Here is an 18323-nt window from a genome sequence, read left to right on the forward strand (position 1 = left end):
AAAGGCACTGTTTTAATTTCCTGAGGTATTCTTATGTTGAATCCCTAAGTTTAATAGGTCCAGAGCTCCAGACAATTTAACTACTTCAGGAATATTGGACCATGTCATGAAGGTGATATATGAAGGAGAGGTTAAAAACATGATCAGAAAAGCTGTTCATTTCTCTGATTTAACCAAGGCAAAAGGGTATAATTGAGGAATTCATTAGTAAATTTAGGTTGCATATAATTCAGTTCTTCTAGCTGAAATGGAAACACAGCAGAACAACAAAATTTTAAGATTGTTTTGTTTTCTTTATGAGACTTTAGGGAAATTAATCTTCATGGGGCAGAATTTTCCAATCATAAATAAGAATACTAATCTTTCAGCAGTGTAGTAGATTAGTGTGACAGTTTTAGTAGTAATATCCTGATTTCACCGTGAAACTACATTTGGGAAAACATATACAATAGCGTCCATATTAATTGAGATTTGTTCTTAAGTGTCAGAGTTGGCTGCAGTGAACTAGGGAAAAAAGTGAGAAAAAGCAATGTTTTGCCTTCATTTAGCTGCAGCTGAAGAAATATTCATTCAGCTATTTCCCATTTTGATCTGGCCGCAATTTGAGATATGGTTTTTTCCCTTTATAAGAGGATGTGTTGGTTGAAGTTTCTTAAACTCGAAAGGAAAAATCTTTTTTAAAGCTTAATCATTTATTTGCCTGTGAATAATATTTAGAAATGTAGTTATTCTTTAGAGAGCTTCGCTCATGATCATGATTACTCCCATAGAATAAAGTCCTAGACTTGGAATTAAATCAAAAAAGGTAATTTGGGGAGGGGGGATTTTTATGCATTTTGTCGATCTATTCTTCAGAAAGATTAGTCAAAATACCCCATTAGTGGCATGTGAAATGACTCTTCTTCTGTATCCTACCTCATGTGGTACTGTAATTTTTATATACTTGCCGATTGATGGATAAAAAAATGACATGGCATATTAAATACGTATTTCTGTCATTTCATTTCCCTGTTTGTGCGTGTCATTTTTGACCATATTAAACATACCACTCTGTATGATGTGTAGGGCGTCTACTGTACGTGTGCCTGGCTGAGGGGTGCTGAGCCCACCAGGACAAGGGGGTGCTTTCCCCCAAATTCTACCAAAGAGGCTGCATGGACCACTAGGGGACTCGTACCAGATTTGCTATCTTTCTGTGAATTTACTTAGTCAGTCTTCAGGTTTCATAAATCAATGTCCAGCAATAGTTTTCTATGTTAGGCGTGTATACTGTTTGCATATATTGAATTTTTAAAATTAACCTGCTAAGGGAAGTTCTCATCACCAGTTTCTTAGGTATTTAGGTATTGTAACTAAATGCAGACAATTAACACCATTTCCCCTTTTGGCATCCAGGTTATTCAGCAAAGAAACGAAGAATGTGATCATACTCAATTTTTGATTGAAGAAAAAGAGTCAAAAGAAGAGGATTTTTATGAAGATCTTGACAGATTTGAAGAAAATGGTACCCAGGAATCACGCATCAGCCCATATACCTTCTGCAAAGCTTTTCCCTTTCACATCATATTCAACCGGGATCTCGTGGTCACTCAGTGTGGCAATGCCATCTACAGAGTCCTTCCCCAGGTAAGAGTACATCACATTCCCTTGGGGCCTGAGACAGAAGGCCACAAAGACACTATCGTTACAGGTGACCATTCATACCTTTAACCCTTTGCTTATGTATCAGGTAATGTGGAGCACACGGTACGTCACAGAAGTTCCGTAACTGCACACTAAGTGTGTTTCAGCATACTGCAGCTTTGCCTAGGACAGCTACTTATTTTTTTCTGTTTTAATCACAAGGGCAGTGGGAGAATTCTGTGGGAATAGTGTACTTGTTTTAATGAGGAAGTGAGTAACTTTCCAGTAACAATCAGTTTTCACTTAATTTATTCAACATGGAGCAAATAGTCACTGAATATCTACTGTCTGAAAATAACTTTCAAAATCAACCACTGACATTTGCAGGGAAAAGGAAGGAATTTAAAATACACCAAAGAGGAAAGCGATAGACGTTACCGTGGGGTTTAGTAGAAAAAGCATCAAAGGACAGCAGTTGGGTGATGCCAGGAATGTACGTTTGACTTGTATTATTATTATTGTTAATACATTATCTTCTTATTCAGACCTGTTGTCAAGTCCTCTCTTCCTACTTTTTCTTTTCTCTCCGTTTCTGACTTTTGGAATTGCACATGACACGTGTCTAGAGATACTTTTTGCTTGTAATTAAGGACTCTTAATTCAGGATGAACTCCCATGGGATCTGGCATGAACCCGTAAATCTGGAGGCAGAACCATGTGTGGACTGGGCTGTTATGCTGCCTCTGCCTCTCCTCCATTGATGACCTTGACTGTGTCACGTCCCTCTTGGCCTGCTCTCCCCTTGTTATACTGTGAGGCTAGAGGGTGGATGAACATCACTTAGTGTAAGCAGTCACTCACTTTTCCTTTTATTGGTAATTAGCCATCTCCCGATAAACTATGAGTGTCGTGGGTGGTTTTGCTATTTAAATTTCATTTTAGGCCGTGGACATCTAACACCTCATGCTACAATTTAAAAGCTAAGTTCCATTCTTTTTTCTTCAAAAATTCTTCTCTTGTTTAGATTAGCTTATATTTGAATATTAGTCCCCTGATTCCATATTAGGTTTCATGTTCAGGCAACTACTGGATGTTCATTTAGTCACCAAGCTGCTTAGATGATGATGTGAGTCCACAGTTGAGGTCACTTTCTTACGAAATAATTACGATTTTCTATGTTCGAGTGCTGTTGAGCTGGTCTGATCTAATAACTACTATCAGATCATAAGAATTATTGACTAAGTATCCTTTTGTTTTCATCTGCATTTTAGCTCCAGCCTGGGACCTGCAGCCTCCTGTCTGTCTTCTCCCTGGTCCGTCCTCATATTGACATCAGTTTCCATGGGATCCTCTCACACATCAATACGGTCTTCGTACTGAGAAGCAAGGTAATTGAGATATTATTTCAGTAAGTGTGAGGAAGTAAGGTCTGTTACAGATTAGAAGTGTTCCACAGGGATAATTAGCTGCAAAAACATTCTGTGAGATGCAGAAGGTGTAGAGAGAGAAACGCCAGAGCCCGAAGGGAGTCCTATTTCAAAGGCAACGGTGCTGATTTGGGGTTTGCCTGTAGGGAAGTGGGACCCTCTCCTCTGGTTAGAATAAACGCGTGAGAGTTTGGAGAAGGCCTCGCCCAGGCTGCCCGGGTGCACGCGATGAAACCAACACCTTTTACTCAATATACAGCTACAGACTCCTATTTTAGAAATCTGGGGAACTAATAAAGATTTTTTAAACTTCACCCAAAGCCGCTGGTTTGTTGTTCCCTAAATTGTCTGTTATTCTTCAGGGCATTTTTGTGGGGAAATACAAGTGATAACATTTTCATTCAGTTGATAGTTGGTGGTACCCAGATCTCGTAGTTTCTGTTCTTGGGGCTGATGTAGCCAGTGTTCCAGAGGACGAAGCTCATCCTCCCTTCCGCCTTCCACCTACAAAGGTCTTCCCTGCACCTGCTTCCTGTATTTGGAACCAGCTGCTTCCAGCTGCTCTGTGCATGTAGGGGTGGGCATGGGGACACTGGGTCTGGTCTTTGCTAGAGCCTGGGATTACGTGCTGTGGCCATGGTGGAAAATCAGAAATAAGGCTCACTGCAGCTTTCCATAAAGATGTGAAAGTAGCACAGCTACTGTCTTTCTGGGTTCAAAGGAAGCGGTCAGTTGGCTTTTCTGCAGTGACGTAAGGCTGTCTGCTTGTTACCTGGCGGACTCTGGTGAAACGCCTCTCCTGTTCTACCTGGGCCGATGTTCTCCCTTACGGTTTGGTGGGAATGAGGGTCTCTGTGTCCTTCTCGGCTGAGTCGTTAGGTAGAGACAAAGGCATGAGTGGACGGTTGTGTCTTGCCTTTTCCAGGAAGGGTTGTTGGATGTAGAGAAATCAGAGTGTGAGGATGAACTGACGGGCACTGAGATCAGCTGCTTACGGCTCAAGGGCCAGATGATCTACTTACCTGAAGCAGACAGCATACTTTTCCTGTGCTCACCAAGGTAATCACTTCGAGGTGAATTATAATAGATAGAAGTACCCATCTGGCGCTAATGAAGGAGTCCAATATCTTTTTATTCAATTGTTTCTACAAAGTATGCTTAGACTTCACAACTCTTCTTATACGCCTCTCTATAACAAGGATAACTTCATTGAACATTTGCAATAAACTGGGAAGGAGTCATGTCTTCTGTTTTGTTTGCCGTGTCTTAGTCAATTTGCTAAGTGTTTATGCCATTAGATCAGGGGATACCTAATCTGAAGGTAGCTAACTCTGTAGCTTTGTACCTTCCAAAGACACATCACATGTCCATAAGCAAACCTATAAAGCATGTAATGCGATGGCAGAAATACATGGTTATATTTGGCACCAAGAAGTTACTTTTCTAATGATTTCTGGATGTAAGCTATTTTATATTAAAACTGTTTCACTACTTTAACTGAGATATACTATTCAAAATATAGTTTTAAGTTGACATTTATGTAAATAACGTTTTTTATAATAAACATAGGGACTTCCCAGGTGGCGCAGTGGTTAAGAATCTGCCTGCCAATGCAGGGGACATGGGTTCAAGCCCTGGTCCGGGAAGATCCCACATGCCGCAGAGCAGCTAAGCGCGTGAGCCACTACTGCTGAGCCTGCGCTCTAGAGCCTGCGAGCCACAGCTACTGAGCCCACGTGCCACAACTACTGAAGCCCATGCGCCTAGAGCCCATGCTCCACAACAAGAGAAGCCACCACAATGAGAAGCCCGCACACTGCAACGAAGAGCAGCCCCTGCTTGCCACAACTAGAGAAAGCCGGCGTGCAGCAATGAAGACCCAACGCAGCCAAAAACAAATTAATTAATTAATTAATTTAAAAAAATAGATATAATAAACATTAGAGGGAAGTAAAACTGTAGGTTGGTATTTTCCCAACGTGACAAGCATTCTACTAAAAGATGCGTGGGGATTTAGAATAAGAAACACATATCTAAATTTACTTGAGAGCAGTAGACACAGATAACTAGAGAACTTGTTAGGTGATAGTTTGTGTATTTATAACTTTGTGCAGGCAAAATGTATGCATATTATCTAGTAACACTCAAGAAAGGATGTTTTGGTGGGCTGTTGATTAAAAATTTAGTTTAAAGTCCAATTGATCACTTTTCATTTAAAGATATTGTCTTAAAATTTCTGAAAAATCAAATGAATTTTGTAACACCTTCCTTGGAAATTATTAATATGGTATTAAAGACTCTATAAGACTAATGATGGGTTTTTCCCCTGAGAATATATATTACGAAAATAAAAGAGACAAAATTAGGGAATATAAACTCTTTATATTTTTTATTAATAAACTCCATTGATCTAACTATATATCTTCAACTGCTATAAATAAGTGTTCTTCCTTCTGCCTCTTTCCAAGTTGAGCATCAGTAGAATGACAGCTTCTCAATAGGGACAGTTTCTACTCATGGAGAGAAAGGTTTCTTTGGAAATAGAAGCAGGAAATTTAGAGTCTACTTGCTAATCACCATATGCAGAAATTGGCTACATAGTGACACACTCACCCGTTGTCATATGGGACCTGCTCATGTATATAGACAAACCAGTACTCACACGAAATGAGATCAACTGAAAGCAGTTTTACTTACAAAATAAATAACCCCAAGAGGAAAACAGTTACTGGCACAAAAACAGAAATATAGGTCAATGGAACAAGATAGAAAGCCCAGAGATAAACCCACACACATATGGTCACCTTATCATTGATAAAGGAGGCAGGACTATACAGTGGAGAAAAAACAGCCTCTTCAATAAGTGGTGCTGGGAAACCTGGACAGCTACATGTAAAAGAATGAAATTAGAAGAATCCGGACCACCATACACAAAAGTAAACTTCAAATGGATTAGAGACCTAAACGTAGGACCAGACAGTATAAAACTCTGAGAGGAAAACATATGCAGAACACTCTATGACATAAATCACAGCAAGATCCTTTTTGATCCTAGAGAAATGGAAATGGAGACAAAAATAAACAAATGGGACCTAGTGAAACTTAAAAGCATTTGCATAGAAAAGGAAACCATAAACAAGACTAAAAGACAACCCTCAGAATGGGAGAAAATATTTGCAAACGAAGCAACTGACAAGGGATTAACCTCTGAAATTTACAAGCAGCTCATGCAGCTCAATATCAAAAAAACAAACAACCCAATCCAAAAATGGGCAGAGACCTAAATAGACATTTCTCCAAAGAAGATACAGATTGCCAACAAACACATGAAAGGATGCTCAACATCACTAATCATTAGAGAAATGCAAATCAAAACCACAATGAGGTATATAACCTCACACCAGTCAGAACGGCCATCATCAAAAAATCTACAAACAAATGCTGGAGAGGGTGTGGAGAAAAGGGAACCCTCCTGCACTGTTAGTGGGAGTGTAAATTGATAAAGCCGCTATGGAGAACAGTATTGAGGTTCCTTAAAAAACTAAAAATAGAACTACCATATGACCCAGCAATCCCACTACTGGGCATATACCCTGAGAAAACCATAATTCCAAGAGTCATGTACAACAATGTTCATTGCAGCTCTATTTACAATAGCCAGAACGTGGAAGCAACTTAAATGTCCATCAGCAAACAAATGGATAAAGAAGATGTGGCACGTATATACAATGGAATATTACTCAGCCATAAAAAGAACCAATACTGTATGAAAACACATATATATGGAATCTAAAAAACAAAAAAAACCAAATGGTTCTGAAGAACCTAGGGGCAGGACAGGAATAAAGACGCAGATGTAGAGAATGGACTTGAGGACACAGGGAGCGGGAAGGTAAGCTGGGACGAACTGAGAGAGTGGCATGGACATATATACACTACCAAATGTAAAATAGATAGCTAGTGGGAAGCAGCCACATAGCACAGGGAGATCAGCTCGGTGCTTTGTGACCACCTAGAGGGGTAGGATAGGGGTGGTGGGAGGGAGATGTAAGAGGGAGGGGATATGGGGATATAAGTATACATATAACTGATTCACTTTGTTATACAGCAGAAGCTAACACACCATTGTAAAACAATTATATTCCCATAAAGATGTTAAGGAAAAAAAATAATAGCTCATTAAAATAATAATAAATATGTTTGGAGAACAACGAGACATAATTTCATTAAGTTTTCTCACTCAGTATGAGCATTTGAACCCTTCATTTTCGTTTTACAGTTACAGTCATTTTTCCTCTGCTCACTGGCAGGTCTTGTAGACCGTTTGCTGGATGAGCTGGCCTCTTTCCTGAAGGGTGTGTGTCAATAGTAAACTGATCATTTTATTTTTCTTTATTAGCATGCTAATATTTGCTTTGATTTATGGCCATTTCTGCTGAGAATACATTGCAGGGAAACATTTTATTAATCCCAATTTCGTTAGTAAAGTCACAACACAGTTATGTCATTTTAGAGAAATTATTATTATGCACAACTAGAAATAATTACTTTGCGTTTAAAGAATTCAAACCAAGAATGTAACCTTCAGACATTTTAACCAAATACTAAATTTTTTTAAAAGTCAACTTCTTACTGGTAGATCTTCACCGAATCAGTAAATATCACGTTGTTCTAAGAATGATGCATCAAATTCAGCAAGAGCAAATACTGTTTCAAATAAATGAGAAAATTTGTCAAAGAAAATAAGAGGAGTAGAAGAAATTAGAGCCAGAAATAAGAGCGGAATAGAAAGTGCATGTTAGAAAGTCATGAGTACAGAAAAGTCATGTTGAAGATGGGTCATAAATCAGGCTGTAAACCTTTCATCATTGTCTGTGAAAGAGAAGACGCCTAGCTACGTCATAGAACCCCTAAGGCAACAATGAACTAGCTTCTCAGAAGAAACACTGTTATCCTTGTTAAAGAGAGGAAAGATAACTTTTTCTTCATCTCTTCATAATGAGGGAAAACTGTGGCAATAATAAGTAACAGACTTGTGTTAAAAACCCGAGCCGGTTTCGTAGGGCAGTTTTTCGCATTATCTTTTAATTTAGGCTGATGGCCTTAGTGCCATTTGGCAAAACTGCATGTCAGGTTCACTGCATGTCAGGTTCACTGCTCTTTTGACAGATGTTTAAATATTGAGAAGAACGAAGCACATTCCTCTCGCTTTTCTCCAAATCTTCCGCCTGACCTGCTGAATGGCAGGCGGCGGGATTAGACTCCTGGACAGGAGCCAGGGCAGTGTTACCGTGGGGACCCTGGGGACTGACAGTGCCTCCTTCTCCCTGTGACAGTGTCATGAACCTGGACGACCTGACCCGGCGAGGGCTGTACCTGAGCGACATCCCCCTGCACGATGCCACGCGGGACCTCGTGCTGCTGGGGGAGCAGTTCCGAGAGGAGTACAAGCTGACCCAGGAGCTGGAAATCCTCACGGACAGGCTGCAGCTCACACTGCGTGCCCTGGAAGATGAAAAGAAGAAGACAGACACGTAAGCACGTGCCCTGTGCTTAAAGAGGGCGGGCAGGGCTGGCGGGGCTGGCCTGCGTGGTAGCCGGTGGCCCTGCCGTAGTTAAGACTGACCGTCAGGCTGCTCGCTGCGCAGCAGGCCCGTAAATCCAGACACAAGTTGCTGGGGCAAGGAACAGCGATCGTAGTCGGAAAGACGGCAGACCCAGAAGATGGCGGACTCGTGTCCCAAACGACCATCTGGCCTGAGTTAGAATTCGGGCTCCTTTTGTACTAAAAGGGGCAGGACCAGCCGAAGGGGGTGGGCCCAGCCAAAGGGGCGGGGCTAAAGCCAAAGGTGGGTGGGGCCCGCCAAAGGGGCGGGGCTAAAGCTAAGCACTTCTTGGTTCCTGGCTGCGTCTGGGGCTGGGAGGTGTGAATGTCTTCCTTGCTGCGGCCGCTCCCTGGTGAACCTGGTTAGGCTGTTTCCTGGGAGCTAAACAAAGGTATTTAGCTTAAGGCTCGTGACCTGGGGAGCAGGGTTCCCAGAGATGGGCCATCGTGTACAATTTAATCTGATAAGCAACACCCCGTTAGTGATTAGCTTGTAATAGAACACAGAGGTTCTTCCCTATAACAGGACTCCGAGGCGTGGGACCTGCCGTAGGTCTGGAGTCCTAGGTAAACTCGAACACATCACTTCGATAGAAGTTATGCACACAGAAATCAATCAGTCCTAATAGTGATTTTACAAACCAAGCTGGAAGAATATACGCTAAGGCATGTCTCTGGAAATCATTAGAAGAATAATTCAAGTGCGTATTTCAAGTCCAACTACCCGTTCATCCAGTTCTTCACACAAGAGGTGTACCTCTAGGTGCCAGGGCTGCCCAGGTGCTGGGGGACACAGAACACTGAACTTAGATTTGGCCATTATATTTTGAAAGTGTTCTGTTCTTGGACTCCAGATTATTTGTGAGTTCGGCAGGTGTGAGTCTGACAGACTGTAGTGTCATCTGTGATGACAGCAATTGCATCTGTAATTTGATACATGAACAAAGGTATCAAAACACAAAACTGTTATTTTTCTACGAATGGTGGATTAAATTATGAACTACTGGGCAAGTAACATTTAAGATAATATTTTGTTTTCAAGTAATTCATTTAAACAGATACACATTGTGCATACTGCTTGGCCTTGCTTGAGTATATTAATTAAAATCAATTAAAGACATGAAATCACTGACTTTCGTAAGAGAATTTTTCCGGTGATCTTGCGTGTTCATTTTTAACGTTTGTATAATAGGCAGCTGTCTTGGAGAATTGACCTCATCTTCCTTCGTGTAAGAACTGTGTCACTCTACTTGACACCATAGGGTTGGTAACAGCACCACTTCCTGTCCTTTTCTTGCATTGATGTGTGTGTGTTGCCTATGGTTGGATGCTGTGCCCACAGGTAAACACATCAATTAACTGTTTATTGGCAGCTTAGATGGATAGAGAATCCACGTAAATGTCTGTCTTCATCCCTAGCTTCTTCCTGCCCTTCTCCTACTTTGTATGATGAAGGTGAAAACTAGTTTCTTCGACACCACTTTACTTTCCTCACGGCCCTGAAGGGAACCCCTTAAGCGTTCCAGTATTTGGCAAATTTCCACAAGTATGTGGGATGAGGTGGGCCAGTCAGATTCCTCCTACTGCTCGAGAAACCACTCAAAATGTGTATTTATCAGTCTGTGGTACAGCTTCCACCATGAAAAATAACACATCTTATGGAGCTTGTAAGATAGCACTTAGCACCCAGGCTCACAGTCACCTGGATTTGTAAGTCTGAGTTACTCGGACCCTGCTCGGCTGTTATATTAGAAAACCACCAAGGTTTCCATCTTCATTGGTGTTTGGTTTTCAAGGTGATCTAATTATAAACATTTACTATGAATTTTTGTTGAAATGAAGTAGTTGTACTGGTCACATTTAATATTCAAATACAGCTTTAAAATGTTGTATAAAATGTTCTCTGTTTGAAAGTGAAAAGTGAAACACTGAATAAATTCCACTAAAGGTGGCGAAAAAATGAGACCTCAGCACCGTTCTGCACCTTAACCTTGGCACCGGTGCCGTCTGGCTTAGGGGAGGAAGAGGCTCGGAGGTGGTGGCTACTCCTGTGCGCCCTCACGTCAAGGAACCGCAGGTCTGCCTGCTTCCGCTTCTCTGCTCAGCTCTCACCCCTCCCGTGTGCTGACCACTCTCCCTGCTCCCCAGAGCCCCTGGTCCCGTCAGCGTGGTCTCAGGATTGTCAACGGAAATAGGATCTTTTCTTGTCTAGACCAATTTCTACCTGCTTTATCCGTTTCTTCCATGAAGGAGTGAGGCAGGAATGAAACAGAAAAATCTGCCCTTTCTTTCTTCCTTCCTTCCTTCCTTTCTTTCATTGAAGTATAGTTGATTTACAATGTTGTGTTAGTTTCAGGTGCACAGCAACGTGAATCAGTTATATATACATATATACATATTCGTTTTCAGATTCTTTTCTGTTAAAGGTTTTTACAGGATATTGAGTAGAGTTCCCTGAGCTGTACAGTAGGTCCTTGTTGGGGAAATCTGCTTTTCACGTCAGATGACAAACGTTGAGGCAGATGGCTTATCCCTGAGAGGTGAACGTATCCCTGGTTTTGTGGGATCCAAACAGTGCTAAGTGCTTGAATGGCTTCTTTCACCCTGTGAATATCCCAGCAGGAGCGTCGACACACAAGACCACGCAAGAAAACTTTGACTTCCCGGTGTCAGTCCTCTGTTTCGTTTGGCTTATTTTGATTTGCTTTGAACTGGTTTGGATTTGGGGATGTTCTGTGGGATTAAAACAAACCAATTATTTATATTTTCTCGACTTGACTTACAAAGATGGCTAATAGCGGGTGTCCTGTCAGAACCCAAGCCTGCACAGTGCACATGGCATTGAAGTCTACGAAGTGGGCCGGAGAGGCACTGAAGCTGCTCTCAGCATCTCTCACTGTGGCTTTGTCCTCACCCCTCTGGACAGGTTGCTGTACTCTGTCCTTCCTCCGTCCGTGGCCAACGAGCTGAGGCACAAGCGTCCGGTGCCTGCGAAGAGGTACGACAACGTGACCATCCTCTTCAGTGGCATCGTGGGCTTCAATGCCTTCTGCAGCAAGCATGCGTCTGGGGAAGGGGCCATGAAGATTGTCAACCTCCTCAACGACCTCTATACCAGATTCGACACTCTGACGGATTCCCGGAAAAATCCATTTGTTTATAAGGCAAGTCCAGGTCCTGCCCTAATGCAGTGCCATTCCCTGACTGTAGCCCTGCAGGCTTGGTACGGGCAGCTCTCATGCCTTCGTTATTTACCATTTTCTTAAATAATACCTCTCGTTCTAAAACATTCTCTTCCTTGTAACCCAAATGAATGGAACAGAAGATTCCCTAGTTAAAATAAAATGTTAAATCCGTGCAGGTGGTTTATCACACATAATATAAACATGGCATTCGTGTCGTTGGTCTGCAAGCGACATTTTTACTGAAAGGTAAAAGTGATTTGCACAGTAAAGAAGCCATGGAGCATAAGAAGGGGACTCAGACCTGCTTCTAGATAGCATCAGCTTGAAGGGAAACGTTTATAAGGCATTTCTGCCCTTGGTTTCAGTTAGTAACAAATATAATATTGGAAAAATGAAGTCAGTGGAATATTGCTTCGTAAAGGCAAGAATGTGAACTAAACCACCCCCAGGCATCTGGAGTCATAGAAGTATCACAAGGACTATTTATTTTATAGTCTTTTTCCGAGGAACAGTGTAGCACTTGGTGAGCACATCATAAAAATCTGTGGTTAATGACCAGGATAAATCACTGAACTGGGGGCAGTGGAGCTTTGGCCCATCCAACCATCAGTGTTTTAAGGGGAAATAGGGTAGTAAATTGTTCTACTGGGTAGTAAGCATATCTGAGCTGAGAAACCGGGACTTAACTAGAGGAAAAATAATGCCTGTAATCAGACTCCAAGTGCCAGATGTGTACATTTCAAATAATGACGTTTCTTCTTGTTGGAGCTGAAGGTATCAGAATTTTAAGAGATTCAGGGGAGGAAAGTTGAAAGTTATTGATAGCAATTGGAAGAACGTGTTCTGTGTAAGGGTAGCAAGTGAAACAGTCATGTTTGTACTGACCAATCTGTGCCCTGCTAGGTGGAAACGGTCGGTGATAAGTACATGACGGTGAGTGGGTTACCAGAGCCCTGCATCCACCATGCACGTTCCATTTGCCACCTGGCTTTGGACATGATGGAAATTGCCGGCCAGGTCCAGGTAGATGGTGAATCTGTTCAGGTTAGTAGATAAAACAGATATTATAATGGTAGTAATACACCTTTTGGACAACTGATTTATATTCTTGACCAGCTAATCATTAATTATGTACAAGGAATAACATCTTGACAACAAAGACTAAGATTTTTAATGTTTTTTAAATTGAAGTATAATTTACAATGTTGTGTTTCTACTGTACAGAAAAGTGGTTCAGTTACACATATATAACGTGTATTCTTTTTCATGTTCTTTTCCATTATGGTTTAATACAGGATATTGAATATAGTTCCCTGTGCTATACTATAGATCCTTGTTGGTTATTTATTTTATATAGAGTTGTGTGTGTATGTTAATCCCAAACTCCTCCTGATTTATCCTCCCTCTCCCTTTTCCCTTTGGTAACCATATATCTGTTCTCTATGTCTGTGAATCTGTTTGTGTTTCGAAGGTATGTTCGTCTGTGTCATATTTTAGATTCCACATATAGGTGATATCACATGATATCTTTGTCTGACTTCCTTCACTGAGTATGATAATGTCTGGGTTCATCCATGTTGCTGCAGATAGCATTATTTCATTCTTTTTTATGGCTGAGTAATATTCCATTGTATATATGCACCATATCTTCTTTATCCATCCTTCAGTGGACACTTAGGTTGCTTCCATGTCTTCGCTATTGTGAATAGTGCTGCAGTGAACACTGGGGTGCGTGTATCTTTTCAAATTATAGTTTTCTCCAGGTATATGCCCAGGAGTGGGATTGCTGGGTCCTATGGCAGCTCTACTTTTAGTTTTTTTAAGGAACCTCCATACTGTTCTCCATGGTGGCTGCACCCGTTTACATTCCCACCACCAGTGTTGGAGGGTTCCCTTTTCTTCACACCCTCTCCGGCATTTGTTATTTGTAGACTTTTTAATGATGGCTGTTCTGACTGGTGTGAGGTGATACCTCGTTGCAATCTTGAGTTGCATTTCTCTAGTAATTAGCGATGTTGAGCATCTTTTCTTGTGCCTTTTGGCCATCTGTATAAACAAAGACTCATATTGTATTGAACCCATTGTATTACATTCTTCCATAGAAATGGGAAACCTGTCCACCTGTTTGAAATCTTCTTTGTTCCGTGTACTGAAAATCATGAGGATGAGATAAAAACCCCTGTCCCTTCTGGTTTATTTTTTAAAATCTCTTTCCTGTGTCTCATGTAAGTTGCCAGATTCACATCTTTGAAAGCTTCAAACTTGACAAAAAGAATGTTTCTCTTGAAAGATTTCTGTGAGGGTTTTTGTCTGTAATATGCTTGGAGTTCTAGAGAATTCTTATGATTTTTATATGATGACTCTGCATTATTCTTTAATATAGAGTAAGCAATAATTCATAGTATTGACTTTATTAAGGCAGAGCTTTGATTTCTGCAGATAACGATAGGGGTTCACACAGGGGAGGTAGTCACCGGTGTCATAGGACAGAGGATGCCTCGCTATTGTCTTTTTGGAAATACTGTCAACCTCACAAGCCGAACAGAAACCACTGGACAAAAAGGAAAAATAAATGTGTCTGAATATACATACAGGTAAGAGACACATCTAGGTGTTTACTGATTTGAAAAATGTCTCTTTGCATGTGTTTTAATTCCCTGGGTGCTTTTATTGCCTTTAACATTTACCACCTCTGCTCTTAGGATTATTTATTATTTATTTGAGAAGATGGTGTCATTATTTCCAATTTAAGTGATGCTTCACCATCTTAGGAGTTTCTGCTATGATCATTGTTACTAAAACCTCAGGGTGCCTTTAAATAGCTTTGATGTGTGTCACTTTCTCTGTGCAGCCGTGCTCCACGTTTCTCTCCCTGTTCCCTGTCCCCTTTAGATGTCTCATGACACCAGAAAATTCAGACCCACAATTCCATTTGGAGCACAGAGGCCCAGTGTCCATGAAGGGCAAAAAAGAGCCAATGCAAGTTTGGTTTCTATCCAGAAAAATTACGGGAACAGAGGTATGACTCATCAGAGTGTAATTCCTTTTTTAAGACAGACTATAAACATGGGAGCTAAATCATAATCACTGAAAACACGTTTCATTTGCAAGGAATTCTTGCTTACGCGAACTCTTCAGTAGAGCAGCAGAAATACTGAACCATTAGTGAGCCGGTTAGAACTATACAGACTTCTTAGCGGAGACTTTATGGTTGCTGGTTTTGTCCTCTAATGAGATTAAAACCAAAGCAGTAGACGGAGGAGACCTGGTTTTGGTTGTTCCTCCGCAATCTGGCTCAGACCCAGCTGGGGAGTGGGCGGTGAGGGGCGCCCCCGGGCCCTCCCCAGCGCCCTCAGCTGTTGTGAGGGCGCCATCAGGGCCAAGACAGGGCCGCCTTCACGGGAGGTTTCCTAACCATGACGCTCCAGCTCCTTGTAAGGGCCACGCTGTCACCTCGGGGGATGTTTGGGCATTTTTGGACATCCTGGTCCCTCGTGTGTCTTTCCTGGAGAGAAGAGTGATTTATACTTTTCCGGAATCTAAATGATTCTGCAGGGAGGCTATAGGTGCCTGCTCGTGCCCTGGGTGTACTCCAGCCTGAACTCAGGTGCTGGGGGGCCTCAGAACTCTGGGGTTCGCTCGGTGGTCCTGTGACCCAGGGTGGCTCGTGACACCGAGGCCCTGCCAGCTTTCCCCCCTCCCAGTGGGTTGCATCAGAAACAAGTCTGATGCTTTGTTCCCCGCTGATGCGCTGGTTCTTTAGAGGGGGGGAGACTCCTTGACTATGTGTCTTTTCCTGGATGTACACATTCGTTATAAATACGTTTAGAGTAGAAGTCCTAAAAGGAATGGAATGCCAAGTTCTAAAATACTTACCTTCATCTTCTCTTCACTGTTCTCACCTCTGGTGCTAGCTTGCTTCCCGATGTTCTGATAAATTAGCTTCCCGCCAGCATTGCTCATTTGACTTGGGTGCTTCTGTCTCATCCAGCGTGATGCTGGGAATGACTTAGAAAAACTGTAGATATGAATGCAGATCAAATTTTATTTAAAAAGAGAAAGAAAATCTTTTGGGAGTCCTACAAGCTTTATTATCACTGAAAATTAATACCCTATTTTTTCCACTTTGTAAAGGAAACAAAGCAGGATGACAACTGAATCTTGGACCTTGAGGTGAAGAGGACGGGGTGAGGTCCAGTCTTCCCCTAACTCCTGCCAAGCCTGGGAGCAGTCATTCCCTTGGTCCTTTTCCATTTCCCCAGGCCTTTCTCCTGGTTATCTCTTTCCTTATTCATTATTCAGCTTTAGCTCTGCTTGTGAGTATTTTCAAGGTTTAGTATATTATCTGAAGTTTGGCTTCGTGTGGGTGATGTGAGCTTCATGTGTCTTAAAATCTACTCCAAGCATCACCTAACATGGTGACTTGCAAGTAGTAGACACCCAATAAATATTTGTTGAATTTAATTAAATGAAACAGAACAGTATTTGGCCATGTCTCTCTCTCTCTCTCTCCCTCTCTCTCTCTCTCTCTCTCTCTCTCTCTCTCTCTCTCTCTCTCTCTCTATATATATATATATATATATATACACACACACCCCATGGTTTTCCATATCTGTTCAGTGCTCTCTATATATGCATATGTATATTTTAATGACTATAACATATAAAAAAGTTTTGTCATGTTGGTGTATATCATTATAGAAATCATTTTCTAAAGGAGTGAATTCAGAATTTTAGGGAAAAAATGCAATTTATTGTCAGACTCCCCAAATAAGAATTAATATATCATGCTAAGAAAATACTCACTAGTTTGAATTATGCTCACTTTCCTTCAGAAATAGAGAATGCACATCTCTGTTATTAAACTATTGGGTTGTTCACTCAGATCCCGTGGCAATTATAATTCCTCTAAAACGCTGTCGTTTGCATTGTGCCCCTTGTGTAATTATAAGTCTCACTACTCCCGTGCAGCTGTTAGAGCGGCACTGTTTCACAATGAGCTATTGCGTTAGTTTGGGGTAAACGTTAGGGGCTCTGACCACATCCAAGGAAAAAGCTGGAAGCATGGCTGGGGTGTTCCTGTTCGTCAGAGCCCCTGCTGGCCCTTTATTCCCAGAAATTAGCTCCTTTATCTTAGCTTACAAGAATGTGACTATATCCAGGGCATCGTGTTCAGAAAACTTACTTTAATTCCAACATAGAACGCATTCCTGTTGGACTCGTTAGCCTGTCGTCCTTCAGTATCTCTGATAATTTATTAACATCTATCTTTATAAAATATAGTACAATTACTTCGGTGTAAAAATGTTTGTCTTTAAATTTAGCATTTCCTATCAGCACATTGATATTTGTGTAAAATGTTCTGTGTTCATGTGTAAGAGATCCTGCAATAAATTATTTTTTCCACTTGTCTCTAGACAGTTTTTAATTCAATACAAATGAAATGAATAGTCTTGTCGGTCATTTGATTGATTAGTGCCGTTTTTGGAATACATCTTGTCACTTTGCCTGTTACAGGCTTTCATTTTGATTCCCTGCTGTTAGGATAAAGCTGAATGGTCCCTCTTCCTCAGGCCTATTCCCAGATGGTATTTTTCTCCAATGACAGCGGCAAGACCAACCTTGGCAGGGGTGGGGAGGATATTTGCACAGATACGTGTGAAGTGACACTGACGCGCTCCCGGCATTTTAGGGGTGAAAGACACGTACAAATAGCCAAACCGTCTGATATTCATAGTGATGAAATATGTTCAAGACACAGAAAGAATACTCAGAGCGTGAGAAACAAGAGGACGGAAGTGGGGTGGGAAGAAGGCGGCGGGAGACCAGCTGGGTTTTGTGATGGTTTTGTCTGAAGGTAAATTAATGCGTCCCTTGGAGAAGCCTACTCTCAGTGCCTCTGGGTCCCATCTGTTCAGCCCTTCTGGGTAGCACCAGTAGAACCAAATGTTATGGAAAGGTAAGAGTTTCTCAGCTTGATTTGAGGGTAATATGTCCATGTTTTTAAACTACAGAAGAATAGCAGTTTATACCCACGCACAAATGTATTTCAGGACCAGTTCGTTATCTCATTTTACTGAAATCTTGATAGAGTCACCAGATGACATGTTCTGTCTCTTCGTCGTGGAAGGTGTGACGTTGTGGTTTGTGATAAGAGGTGTATACGTTTGGTCTTAGCCCCCGTCCCCTTCTGGCTCGGAGCTCCTACAACTCCAGGAATTTCCTAAGTGATGAAAATGACAAAGGTGTCTTTCATCATGTTAGTGACGTGACTCGGGGCCTGCGCTGGGTTGGGGGGAGCTTGTTGCCAGGTGAACCGACCTGGAGTTCAGAGGGTGGGAACTTTTAGTCCCACCCTGACCCGCGTCTCCTGGGAAGGGAGAGGGCCTGGAGGTTAAATGCTTGCCGGCAGCCAGTGATCTCATCAAGCGGGCCTGTGTGATGACGCCTCCAGAAAAGCCCAAAGGTCGGAGAGCTTCCGGG

The 18323-nt window shown here is 41.8% G+C and overlaps 1 protein-coding gene across 2 annotated transcripts in view; it reads left to right on the plus strand.

The window, feature by feature from the left end:
- The window catches only part of GUCY1B1 (guanylate cyclase 1 soluble subunit beta 1), a 47327-nt gene extending 30076 nt beyond the window's left edge, over positions 1 to 17251 (plus strand). Inside the window, exons 6-14 of one of the 2 annotated variants that reach the window (XM_027116799.1) lie at positions 1396 to 1626; positions 2895 to 3011; positions 3976 to 4109; positions 8387 to 8584; positions 11582 to 11819; positions 12744 to 12773; positions 14280 to 14434; positions 14733 to 14859; positions 15975 to 17251. In XM_027116799.1, coding sequence (XP_026972600.1) covers positions 1396 to 1626; positions 2895 to 3011; positions 3976 to 4109; positions 8387 to 8584; positions 11582 to 11819; positions 12744 to 12773; positions 14280 to 14434; positions 14733 to 14859; positions 15975 to 15998 — 1254 coding nt within the window. In that variant the 3' untranslated portion in view covers positions 15999 to 17251. Of the gene's footprint in view, positions 1 to 1395; positions 1627 to 2894; positions 3012 to 3975; positions 4110 to 8386; positions 8585 to 11581; positions 11820 to 12743; positions 12885 to 14279; positions 14435 to 14732; positions 14860 to 15974 lie in introns of both variants that reach the window. The other variant, XM_027116798.1, reaches the window with a different exon arrangement.
- The last annotated feature ends 1072 nt before the right edge of the window (positions 17252 to 18323 follow it).

Source organism: Aethalodelphis obliquidens, unplaced genomic scaffold (assembly GCF_003676395.1).
Source record: "Aethalodelphis obliquidens isolate GAN/ISIS:26980383/991018 unplaced genomic scaffold, ASM367639v1 scaffold17, whole genome shotgun sequence".
Lineage (NCBI taxonomy): Eukaryota > Metazoa > Chordata > Mammalia > Artiodactyla > Delphinidae > Aethalodelphis > Aethalodelphis obliquidens.